The following is a 12,729-nucleotide window of genomic DNA, read 5'->3' on the forward strand; positions in this document are numbered from 1 at the left end:
TTTTGATACCAGCATAAACAGATGGTATTAATTTATGACGCTCAGCGATTACCCAATCGTGATCAGGCAATTTGATTCTATATTCCATGTGCATTAGAAGAGGTGCTTGCTTATTTGCCGCAGTTACGCCAATAGGGACTCGAGCTTTATCATCTTGAGATATGAAAAATACTTGATCTGGTCCTAGTATGGATGCTATGTTCTCTAAATAATGGATTGATGTTTCAGCGAACTTGCTATCTAAGTGGCTCTTGTGGTGATCAGTTTGAGCCCGAATGAGCTTAACAGGGACTGTCGATACATGTCTTCGTCCCTCTGCAGAATTAGATTTTCTGGGAATCAAACGAAGATATGTCCCACTGCGACTAATGTCAAATCCCATTTTACGTAATTCTTGTGTGAGTTCATCAAGAGTTTTTACGCTGCGAATTGATTCCGTTCGTCTTCTATCATCTGCTGCACTCCCAAATAAAGCTATATCCGCGATTGTTTTCAATAGTAAAGGTTGATTGCTTTCAAGATTAGGACGTCCCACTGAATCCCTCAGAGATAGTCTTTTTTTCATTTCTGGATTTTCATGACAAATATCTTCTAACTTTCTTTTCATACCATCCCTGTGTTTCTTCTGGGCAACTGCGTTTTGAACCTTCCTGTTTAAAGACAGTTTTGCTGTTTTTATTTCCTCGCGCAACTTAATGATCTGTTTATCAACTTCAGCACGGATTGACATAGTATCTCTGGCAGAATACAAAGCATTCAAATTTTTTTCGAGTAGAGCAATCTTATTTTTCATAGCTTCCTGAGAAGGTTTTGGTCTCTGTTTATCTGTATTTTTATTAATTTCGCATTGCTGTTGTGATTCATTACCGGTTTTTATTTTATCTTCTTCCTGTTTTTTAATATTTGAAGCTGGCTGTGTAATTTGTGTTTTTTCTGCAGGTTTACAGGTTGCCTAAAAATAAAAACTTTCTATGGGTTCTGCTAAAGATTCTCTTATTAAGCTACATAAATACAAAGTATGGCAATAAATATGGTAAATACAAAACCCTATGGCTTTAAATCTAATATCTTTAAACGAGCAAATCGTTCCGGTCACAAAATACAGGGTGTTATAGTCTATTCAAGTAGGTATTTAAAAGAATATAAACAATCTTGATATGTCTTTTTATTGAAATATGCAATTATAAAATCAGATATCTGTAAAGGTGCGTACAGACATCGCGAGGCTTGCGCCGCGAATGGTTCGTCTCGCATACATCAACCTGAGGCATGCTACGGCACATGTTAAGGAATATATAAAACATATATTAGGAAATAATTCGGAATTTATAGTAGAAAAAATAAGAACGAGAACTGAAAGAAATTATTCTTCATTTAAAATAGGTTTACCGGAAAACTGCTTCGAAAAATTGTGTAATCCTGATGTTTGGCCCCTAAATGTAGAATTCTGTGAATGGATTTTTTTTCGACGTTCAACCACAACCACAACCACATCAAATCGCCCCCAAACCAGCACACAATAGAGCGTATAATATTTTATACCAAAATGTTAGAGGGCTAAGAACCAAAACAACAAGATTTTTATCGCTGCTGGAATCATCGGAAGCTGATATATTTGCCATTACCGAAACTGGATGTAACGAATCAATTTATGATTCAGAAATCTCACTGCCAGGATACCAAATCCTTCGTTGTGACCGAGCGGACGGACGCAAACAAGGTGGCGTACTTTTAGTGGCCACACCGTGTTTTGAACTGCGACGAGTACAATTGCCACATGACATTAATATTGACACTCAACAATTCGAATTAATATGTGCAAGTGTGTATAAAAATAGTCGTTTTTTATTTCTATGCTGTGTAGTGTATATTCCACCAAAAGCAGAAGAGACTGAGTACATGGTAATGTTTAGTTTATTAGAAAAAATGTGTATTAAGTATAGAAGTAATATTTTAATTTTAGGAGATTTTAATTTAGTTTCGTGCAATACTAATGTATGTAATTATTTTGAATATTTTTTGGCCTTTTGTGAGGTCGCTCAGTGTAACATGGTGCCAAATTGCAATGATAGGCAACTAGACCTAGTGTTGAGTGGGCGTAGCGGGGTGACGGTTTGCGCTGCCGGCGAGGGCCTGCAGCCCGTGGACGCGTACCACCCGCCGCTCGCGGTCAGTGTCGCGGCCCCATGTGCGCCGACACCAACACATTCCACACCCGCAACTTGTGAATCACAACCTCAACCTCCCCCACAGTATAGGAAATGGAATTTTCGTAAAGCAGATTACAGTAAGTTATATAATTTAATTAATTTGTTAGACTGGAAAGATTTGTACAGTATCCAAGACCCTGATTTGGCTTTAAACTTTTATTATGATAAATTATACGCATGTTTTGAAGCCTGCATTCCTCCGAAAACTCAATATAATAACAAAAGACTATATCCAGAATGGTATAACTTAGATCTTATAAAAGAAATTAAATTAAAATACAATTTGCACAAAAAGTATAAAGCGACCAAATCTCCAGGTGACTATGAGGCATTCTCTCGGTGTCGGGCAAGGGTGAAGGCGGAAACAGAGCGTTGTCACCTTCGCTACAGAGACCGAGTACAGAACCATCTCGCTACAGACCCTAAGTCATTCTGGAATTACGTAAGGTCGAAAAAAGACACGACTAGTCGATACAAACTAATCAAGGAGGGTCGAGTTCTATCTGGTGATGAATGCGTCAAGGAATATGCACGATTCTTTCACTCTGTGTACAGTACTACGGCGGGCACGCTGAGCGCGGAGGCGGCGTGTCGGGAAGCAGCACCGAGTGGAGCGTATGTGCACCTCGCCTGCCTCGAGCCGGCGGCCGTTCGGAGCGCGCTGACTTGTTTGCCGCCTAAGCGCTCAGTGGGTCCGGACGGTATTCCGCCCTTCATTTTGAGGGATTGCCGCATGGTGCTAATAAAACCTTTGTTGCACATATTTAACATCTGCTTATCGGATGCATACTTTCCAAGTCGTTGGAAACTTACGCGGGTGGTCCCCATACCGAAGGGTCAAGGTGGCACGGATGTCAGTAACTTCAGGCCAATCGCGGTACTGAGCGCGCCAGCTAAAGTATTCGAGATGGCTGTTCACAATTGCCTTTACACACAGTTGGGTCCTTATTTGTCTGATACGCAGCACGGCTTCCGCCCTGGACGCGGTGCAGCGGGGAACTTGGTTCAACTGATGACACAGTTGGTACCAGCTGTCGACGCTGGTCATCAGGTGGATGTGGCCTATCTTGACTTTAAGAAGGCGTTCGACACGGTCGACCATGACGTACTATTATCGAAGCTGGCAGGTATGGGTTGCACACTTCACACAGTAAAGTTCTTCGCCAGTTATCTTCGAGATAGGCGTCAGTATGTGGACTGTGGCGGATACTTCTCGGATCCATACTGCACCAGATCGGGCGTCAGTCAAGGTACAAATTTAGGACCCTTGCTATTCATTATTGTGGTAAATGATATATCAGAGGTAGTTAGCTCCAAATGCTTGCTATTTGCTGATGACCTTAAGTTATCTACAGTTATAAAAGACACTGAGGATTGTGACAGGCTGCAGCACGACTTGGAGAGGGTCACTGAATGGAGTCACTCCAATAAGCTATACTTCAATGTATCAAAGTGCTCAGTGCTTTCATTCACACGCACACGAAGCCCACACCACTACCAGTACATCATGGACGGAGAGCCGCTGCAGCGTGTCACGGAGGTAAAGGATTTAGGCATTACTTTCACCAGTGATCTACAGTTTCGTAAACACGTGGTACGAGTCTGTAAAAAGGCATACAGGAATCTGGGATTCTTGCTGCGTCTGGCAAATGACTTCACGAACATCCGTGCATTGAGGGCTTTGTACGAGGCTCTTGTGAGGAGTCATCTCGAATATAATGCGGCCGTCTGGAGCCCGAGTGAATTAAAATACAAGACCATGCTAGAACGGATACAGAACAAGTACATCCGATTTATGTATTTAAAATTATATGGAAGATACCCGGGATACCCCTTACTGTATCCTACCTTGTTCTGTCTCGGAATGGTGGGCTACTATAAATTAGAAGTTAGACGTGAAGTAGCATTGGTGACGTATGTTTTTAAAGTTTTAAGAGGTAGTATACAAAACTCAGGTATACTATCCGAGATAGGATTCTGTATACCGGACAAGTATGTGGAGCGGCGGCACAGGCCGCGGCTGCTGGTGGTGCCGCGTGGGCGCACGAACCTGCTGGGGCGCGCACCGCTTACTCGTGCGCTGCGCACTCTCAACACAGTGGCAGACACCATAGATATATTCACCTGTACACTGAGTGAGTTCACAAGGACCACGTACTGTGTAGCATGTAAGTTATAGTTAGGGAAAGTTTATAATAAGTTATAGTTAGATATAGTTTATAATAAGTTACTTTGTCGCATTAGATTTAGTATATCTGTAATGGCAAAGGAAACATGTGATAAATAAATAAATAAATAAATAAATAAATGTATACGTGCGAACCATTCGCGGCGCACGCCTCACGATGTTTGTACGCACCTTTATGTATTTACAGAAAAGCAATTTTTTAATATTGGTTGAGTTTTTAAATGAATCACAACAGATTTTACACAGTTTACAATTTTAAACCACATATTTCAATAAAAAGACATATAAAGATTGTTTACATTCTGTTAAATACCTATTTGAATAGAGTATAGTTTTCTGTAGGTATATAATATATATGTATAAAACTGACATCCTGTATTTTGTGACCAATTGACGGAATCAATTATAAGAAATAAATCTATATAATGAATATTACCTCTATACTTTAAGATAGGCCATAATATTTTCTAATTAGCAAAGAGAAACTTTTTGGCGATTTCTAATATTTCTAGTAGGTACCTAAAATGATTTCGTCACTCACCTTAGAAAAAAATGTAGTAAATTGGATTTATTCTTAGTCGCTGCTTGCAATTCTTCTTCGATTCTCTTAGATACAATAATATCTAGTTCCTTGTCGGATTTTGCTTGTAATTTATAATTTCGCCACACTTCGTTAACTAACTTTTGTACATTTTGTACTTTCGTACTTGTATGAGATTTTTTAAAACTTTCAAACAATTTTTGGTATAACTTGGATTTGTCTATTTGAAATGACATCTTATTTAAACATTAAACTTTGGATAATGGAATGAATGGTAACACAAATGTTAACTTGCTTTACTATGCTTACAATACGTCTACTCGCTATAGCAGCCAAACGAAACAATACACTGATAGAGGAAATTTAGACAAGTGAACAGCGCGCGGTAATTCCCTTACTCGGTTCTAAAGCGAGTAGGGGAATTACCGCGCACTGTTCACTAAATGTATGTATTACTTGCGGGAATCCCCGAAAATGCTTTTCGTTTTCAAGCAAAGACAATGTGTGGGTTGCCATTCGTGTAAAAAAGAAAATAACTACCGATGACGTAATCATCATCTAGACTCCCCTACCCCCCATGTCATCCAAAATAAGCAAAGTAAAGACCCCCCCGCCCCCCCATAGTGCTTACGTAATAATTGAACGGCCCCTATTATGTAATGTATATATGAATCGTCTAAAATCTAAATTATGATTGCATATGACAGTTTAAACAGTTCCACAAAACTTCCAAGCCTCTAATATTAGCACAAATCTCCCATCCATAAACCGACCTCAGCAACCATAGCTACCCTAGTCTAAAAGTAAATAACCAACAGGATGTTTTTGTTTGAGGGAGAATATCATCCAGTCTTCTCCCGCCTTGGGTGAGGCAAGAGAGTCAGACTCTTACTGACTAAAAACTCCGTTTCTACTCCTGCTTTACAAGCCGGAACCACGGTAACCAACAAGTTGTTAGACAAAACATTACCTATGTACACATAGAACATTACATATGTATGTAATACCGTATTCCGTCAATTCGAGTCGACATGAGCTCCTGTTTACACAAGGAATCAGCTGATGCACGAAATCGTGGCAGACAACTGGATAGTGACGTGGAATGTTAATTTGTCCACCATAACGTTTATATTGGCAAATGTGTTATGTTACAGCTGTATAATATCAATCATAGTAATGTACTTAGTTTAAAAAGAATAGTCCATTAGGAAATGCCGTCGTCATCTAGATTTTTTTTTATAATAATTTTTGACGTGTAAACGTGCTCTTTTGTATCCTGTTTACAAAAAAAAAACATTCCAAAATAAATTATTTTTCTTAAAAAACTCCCAAGCCCTATCCGGAGCTGCGGAGTGTCTAGCGGGTTAACCGGGGCTCCGGTTCGCAAAGCAGGAGTAGGAACTGGGTGGTTTTTAGTCAGTAAGAGTCTGACATTCCCTCTCGCCTCGGACAGAGAAACTATTGGATGATCTCCCTTAAAAAACCCAATTGTTATGGCAATAACATTGTCAAACAGATTTTAGAACTAGGTCGTACTAAATAAATAAGTTAATTTGTTTCTATATTTCAATGTTTGTCCGTCAATCACCCTGAAACGACTGAACGGATTTTGATGAAATTCGAAATCGACATATACGCAGGTTATGAGCTGACTTGAGTGATAGGATACTTTTTATCCCGCTGGCAAAAGGTAATTAATAAATAAAATAAATAACTCTACCAACCACTTCCAAATTTTTCACTGTTATAATAAAATAATACATACATATACACGTGTACATTGACCTAATTGAATACCCACCTCGTTATAAGTCATATACACATATATAATTATAATAATGTGTTTGTATGTATGTGATTACGATTGCGTAGTTTCCTCACGTTCTTTATTATAGCGAACAAAGAGATTACTAATTTCCATTTGTTATGGAAACAAAACAAAATTAATCATGGTCTAGAATATAATAAAAAAGGAAGTAGAATGACTGTATATTATGTATTTTGTACTTTACACTTATATGCATCTGTACTCATATTATTATGATAGTATATAAACTAGCAGCCGCCATCAGTTACACCCGACTTCCCGATTATGTCTATATGTTGTTCTGGAACATGATAATCTACCGCTATTCCAAATTTCATCTCAATCCATTCAGCCGTTTTGACGTGAAGGAGTAACAATCAAATAAATCAACACACTTTCCCATCGTACTAATATTATAAATGCGAAAGTTTGTGATTATGAATATTTGTTAATCTTTCACGTCAAAACGACTAAAGGGATCAGGATGCAATTTCTATCCACGGGAACATGGGTGAATCCGCAGACAGAAATTTAAAATCATCGACTTTCTTGCCTTGGGCGAGGCAAGAGAGAGTGTCAAACTCTTACTGACTAAAAACCACCCTGTTCCTACTTATACTTTTCGAGCCGGAGCCCCGGTAACCCGCTAGGCAGTCCGCAGCTCCGGGTAAGTATAGACTAACTACTAATAACAATAAATACGAATAATTACAAGGTCCCTTGTAACAGACTCTTATCAAGAACTGGCACACATAATAACTTATCTGTTATTCATAATTATTTCATTTAAAACGTTTGTCCAGATAAACTAATGAACCTTGATAAATTCTCATTGATAGACTCTACCACATGTAAATACACTTAACAATCATGCCATTTCTACTCCGAACGGTTACACGTTAACACTCTGGATCCATCTCTATAATGGATCCGCTGGATGCGGATAGCTTCCAACCTGGAAGTTATTACGCCTGGAAGTTATTATTATTAGTTACAACGCCTATCTGGAAGTCATTGGGCCTATTTTCAGCAGTTGATGTCTTGTGGCTGATATGATAATGATGATGATGATGATCTCTAGAAAATTCATTAGAACTAAATGTCAAAAATCCGTTTTATTAAAGTCGACATTATGGAATAAAAAGAAATAGAGAATGAGTCTGTTCTTCTTATAGGTAATAAGAGAACTATCATACTCATAATAAGAATTTCAAAAATCGAACAACACAACGATACTTTGTCCTCCAATCAAATCCTGGAATACTTGACCGTTGTTCGACATTCTAAGTTCAAACACAAAGCACATCGAGCTACCTCAAATTCTTCAATACATTATCAACTTTACCTCAACCTGATAAAACCGAAAATCGATTAAAGATGTAGACCAATTCGTTGAGTTTGATATGCGGTCGTCTCTAATGTTATCTATGGAACAGCTGCTCAAATGTGTAACCGATAAGAGATCAATGCACGTGTTTTGAGTACAAACCCATTATAGTAGCATTTGTAGTTCTGATTACACAAGTATTAGATGTAGAGGAGTTTTTTTTTATTTTGAGGGGGAAAATCATCCAATGACTTCTCTCGCCTTGGGCGAGGCGGGAGGGTTTTTTTTTTGAGGGGGAAAATCATCCAATGTCTTCTTCCGCCTTAGACGAGGCGAGAGGGAGTGTCAGACTCTTACTGACTAAAAACCACCCCGTTGCTACTTCTGCTTTCCGCAGCTCCGGATCAGGCATCTGCCCTACTGGGCCCCATCTGTACTAGATGTAGAGTAGAGTTATGATATTTTGCTATGAGATATGTGGTAACGACAGTCAAGAATACAACTAGTCAAATTCATTACTTTTAATGGCATGTCAAAAACGATTCATTTCTACGAATTTTGTATGAGATCGCGACTTATGACGTTATCATATTTTTGCGTCGTCCTAATTCTTATTAGCAATTACGTCCAATTAGAATATAACGTAAACTACTATAACTTATAACGTAACTCATAAGTATCATAGATTTATAAGTCAAATTGTATGATATTTATTTATTTTAGTTTTATACAATTGCAAAAGGAGGACTTAATGCTAACAGCATTCTCTACCAATCATCCTCCCCCATAATAGCAACCACCAAACTCACATTTCTACTCTATTTGTACTAAATCGAGCACAGAAATCGAACCCCGAATCACACAAAGCACTCTTCCAATCCATGACATACACACATACATAACCTCAAGCCTATCTCCCATGAGGATAGGCAGAGACAATGGAATACCAATTGCTACGATTCCAACTCACGCTTAATTCACTAATAACAAGTCAATATGCATTAGTTTTAAAATATTTAGGTAATAAACAAGTGCCTATGTACAGTGTTAATTATACCTAAAATCTACAAAGCTAGACATTCCTATTAGACACTACTTCCTTGAATAAATTAATTATGAAATATAATCATCTAGATCCGTGCTCACCTAATTGTAATTCATAAAGGATATCCGCGATAGTATTAGGAGTTATTTATTAATAATCCTTACTTAGTTACTGTACGTCTGTAATGCAATAATGAATTAATAATGACATTTATCCTCCCGCCATATTTATTTTATCGTCACTGGAATGGCAATACTAAAGCGTCAAAAGTTCATTTTACAGGAGAACGACTTAAAGTTTGAAGTGACGAATGTCAATAATTAATTATCGTATTGAAATTTTGTTTTCATTCAAGTAGTGAAGTATTTAGAGGGAAATTTATACACGATCGACGAATTAGAAGTTACTGAAATACTTATATTTTTACATCGTCAAAAGTAAGTACGAAAAAATATTTCCTAACCAATCAATCCCAACACTATCTTACCAAAGACTTTACCGAAACTGAAAACTTCACAATTATAATAATCACTGAAATATAATTATAAAAACTAAAAACACATTTTATAAACTATAACTTATATTTATAATTATTCACATTATAATTATAAACTATAAAACTCACTTTGGCAGAAACACGTGTTTCCCTCGACACGCGATTTCACTAAATACGTATTTCGAACTTGCCGAACGCACTCGACGGCGACCGGAGACCGAATATCCTACACTGGAACGCGGGCGACTGATCACTGAACAGAAGTGAAGCCCTTTGCTCCACGATGAAAATAATAACACCACCCATCAATCAATTCTGATCTTTATCACCCAAGCATTAAAGTCAAAAGTTGATACAAACTTTTAATGTAAATAATCGCGGTGTACCTGAAATGAATGTTGCTATCTCTTTTATTCTTACGTGATATGAGTTGTGTGACGGAGAAACGTGATTGGGAATTCGCGCATGTGCTATGGTTCCCCACGAAGTCTTTGAAATGGTTCAAAAGAAGTTTTTATAGGGAGCGTTTATTGTTATCGACAAGTTTTGTGCTACGCCATGATATTTTATGGGCTATCTGCTTTATGGCAAGATTGGCAAGTCTATGGGAAGTTATTCCGAACTGATTTATCGTATATTTCTTGCCATAAATATTTTTTTATGAAAGGTTAGTAAACATGGGAAGCCTATAAAGAAGTTATAAACAATCCAGTAACTATTTGAACCAGTACTTTTAGTTTAATTAACTTTTAGTTTACTCGTCTGAAGTTTAGAGACTGAACCACAAAATTGCCGTTTAACGATACCGCAGCGCACTGATTAGTTTAATGACAGACATATTTTTTCAGCGGTTTTCTTATTGGCATTTAAGCAGTCAAATAATCCAATCTGTTTAGTCAACCATTCTTTTGAACCGTGAACGTAATCAAAAAAGATCAATGAGCTTAATCTAGTCCATTTTGTTTTTCGTTCGATCATTTTCTAAAATTCTCAGACTTTGAACTTCCCACTCTAAAAATAAAAGTTGTAGCAAAAAACTTACCGACACACAAAGGCACAGTGTCATTCCACCTATTGTCATCATAGCACCATATTAAGCGCGCCCTCTGTCGCGTATCCACGAAAACAAAGTTCACGTTGCACATGTAGTGGGCGACGTCTTCGTTGCGGTACACGAGGTAGCCGTTAGATGGCGGTGGTGGCGTAACGCAACCTATACCTGTAGGTCAAATAAAATCCGTTAGATGGCGCTGTTCCGTGTTTTTAATTCAAGATATAAAAGACAGATGGCGCTACTAGTAGCGCGAGAAAAAACATTAAAACGCATCCTTAGAATGAAAGTGACTTACTCAAAACTTCTGTAACATTCGATTTTATCATAAGCTGGCATTATAAAATATATATCTATAACCAAAGAACTAATCCATAAAACTAGTAAAAATCTATATGTCATGGAATACGGAAGAGATATTATACTTACTAAAATGTATTCAATACTATTTTCTAAGACATTCTGGCTCATTTCTCACAACTTGTAGTTTTTGGATTCGGTCGCTTTCATTCTAAGGGTGCTAAAAGTGTTTTAATTGATGAATTTTGATGCCATTACAATCGCAATCTAATTAATAATTGTTAGATACTCACTTTTATAATGCAACAAAACCCCTCTTTTTGGGTAAGCTCCTATGGATTTTGCTTCTACGGTGACATCAACCACGTTGGTGACTGAGATCAGCCTCAGTGGAAGGTCAACTTGGTCACAGGATGATAGGAGGATATCTCCATTTAGGTCTTGAACCGTCACGTGGTCTGTACACCGGTTCTCAAATGGCCCTATACCTGAGAAAATGAGAGAAACAAGTATTACTTAGTTATATTTAATCACTTTGATAAGACTTGACTGAACCAGTATTTAACTAAATAAATTAATGGAGAAAAACTCTACTAGTTTCGAGTCACAGAGGGACTCTTCATCATGAGCAGCATGTGTAGACGCAGCGACGTCGTATTTAAATACTTTACTTATAAGTACATATTTTAATCGTAACTATTTTACTAGTTTTTTTAAACAACCCGCAGTGCTTTGCTTGCTAAACAATCACACTTTGCCATTGTTTAAACTGTTGGCGTTTTCGTGCATTACATTAATCTATTTTATGACAAAAAATGAATAAATTCTCATTTTAATATAGATCATAATGACAACCAACATTCGCAGCACACATCTACATTTCCAGCATCACAAAATGTAATATCTCCCGCGTCCATGCAGTATCAGATTAAACCTGTCAGTTACATAGAGCCGGCTGTCAGTATCACCAGTAACCAGTTTAAAACTAAAGGCTAGTCGACTCCATTCAGTAACTCTGAGGCTGCTTTATCCATTGTACGGAATATTTATTTTATATTTTCGTTGGACATGAGATTATGGAATAAAAGGACGCTTAGTTTGACTTTGTGGCGAGGAGGTTTATTTCAAAAATTTAAAGTCAAGTCTGGAATTTCGTCATCATGAATAACCCATAATAATGTACTGTCTGGACTCCTCCACATATCCGAAGCTGCGGACTACCTAACGGGTTTACCGGGGCTCCAGCTCGAAAATTAGGAATAGGAACGGGGTGGTTTATAGTCAGTAAGAGTCTGACACTCCCTCTCGTCTCACTCAAGGCGAGAGAAGTCCAATGACTTCTCTCACCTAGACCTAGATAAGAGTGTTTACCATGATCTCCACATTTAACACAAGATTGAAGATCAAAATTAAAATAGTCCAGGTTCTTTAGAAATAACTAAATCTCTATCGCAATCAAGAATCAAATAAGAGTGACGTCTCAACTAATGTGACAGTCCAATTTTCACACAATCCACAAACACTCAAAGCCACTCACTCTACCTTACTAAAACAACACAATACTCATAAGTACTCACTTCTCAAACTGACATCCATCAAGGTCACCCTAACCCTTTGCTCGGGGTTAACCCTCAGTCGCCAGCGGCACTCGTCGCCGACGTAGAAGTGTGGGTAGCCCGGGGTCCGAATGTACCCCTCGCTGTCTTCACCCATTTCTGCAACCTTTACTTCTCTGTTGCAGTAGTGTACTGATAGGGTATCTGG

General features: G+C 38.0%; 1 protein-coding gene across 1 annotated transcript in view; it reads right to left on the bottom strand.

Annotated features, from left to right (window-relative positions):
• The window catches only part of LOC118273271 (uncharacterized), a 145,331-nt gene that overhangs the window by 30,686 nt on the left and 101,916 nt on the right, over nt 1–12,729 (bottom strand). The window contains exons 4-6 of the mRNA XM_050696328.1: nt 12,543–12,725; nt 11,259–11,453; nt 10,657–10,833 (exon numbers count right to left, since the gene is read on the bottom strand). Coding sequence (XP_050552285.1) covers nt 10,657–10,833; nt 11,259–11,453; nt 12,543–12,725 — 555 coding nt within the window. The remainder of the gene's footprint in view (nt 1–10,656; nt 10,834–11,258; nt 11,454–12,542; nt 12,726–12,729) is intronic.

The sequence above is a fragment of the Spodoptera frugiperda genome, chromosome 1 (genome assembly GCF_023101765.2).
Source record: "Spodoptera frugiperda isolate SF20-4 chromosome 1, AGI-APGP_CSIRO_Sfru_2.0, whole genome shotgun sequence".
NCBI classification, from domain to species: domain Eukaryota; kingdom Metazoa; phylum Arthropoda; class Insecta; order Lepidoptera; family Noctuidae; genus Spodoptera; species Spodoptera frugiperda.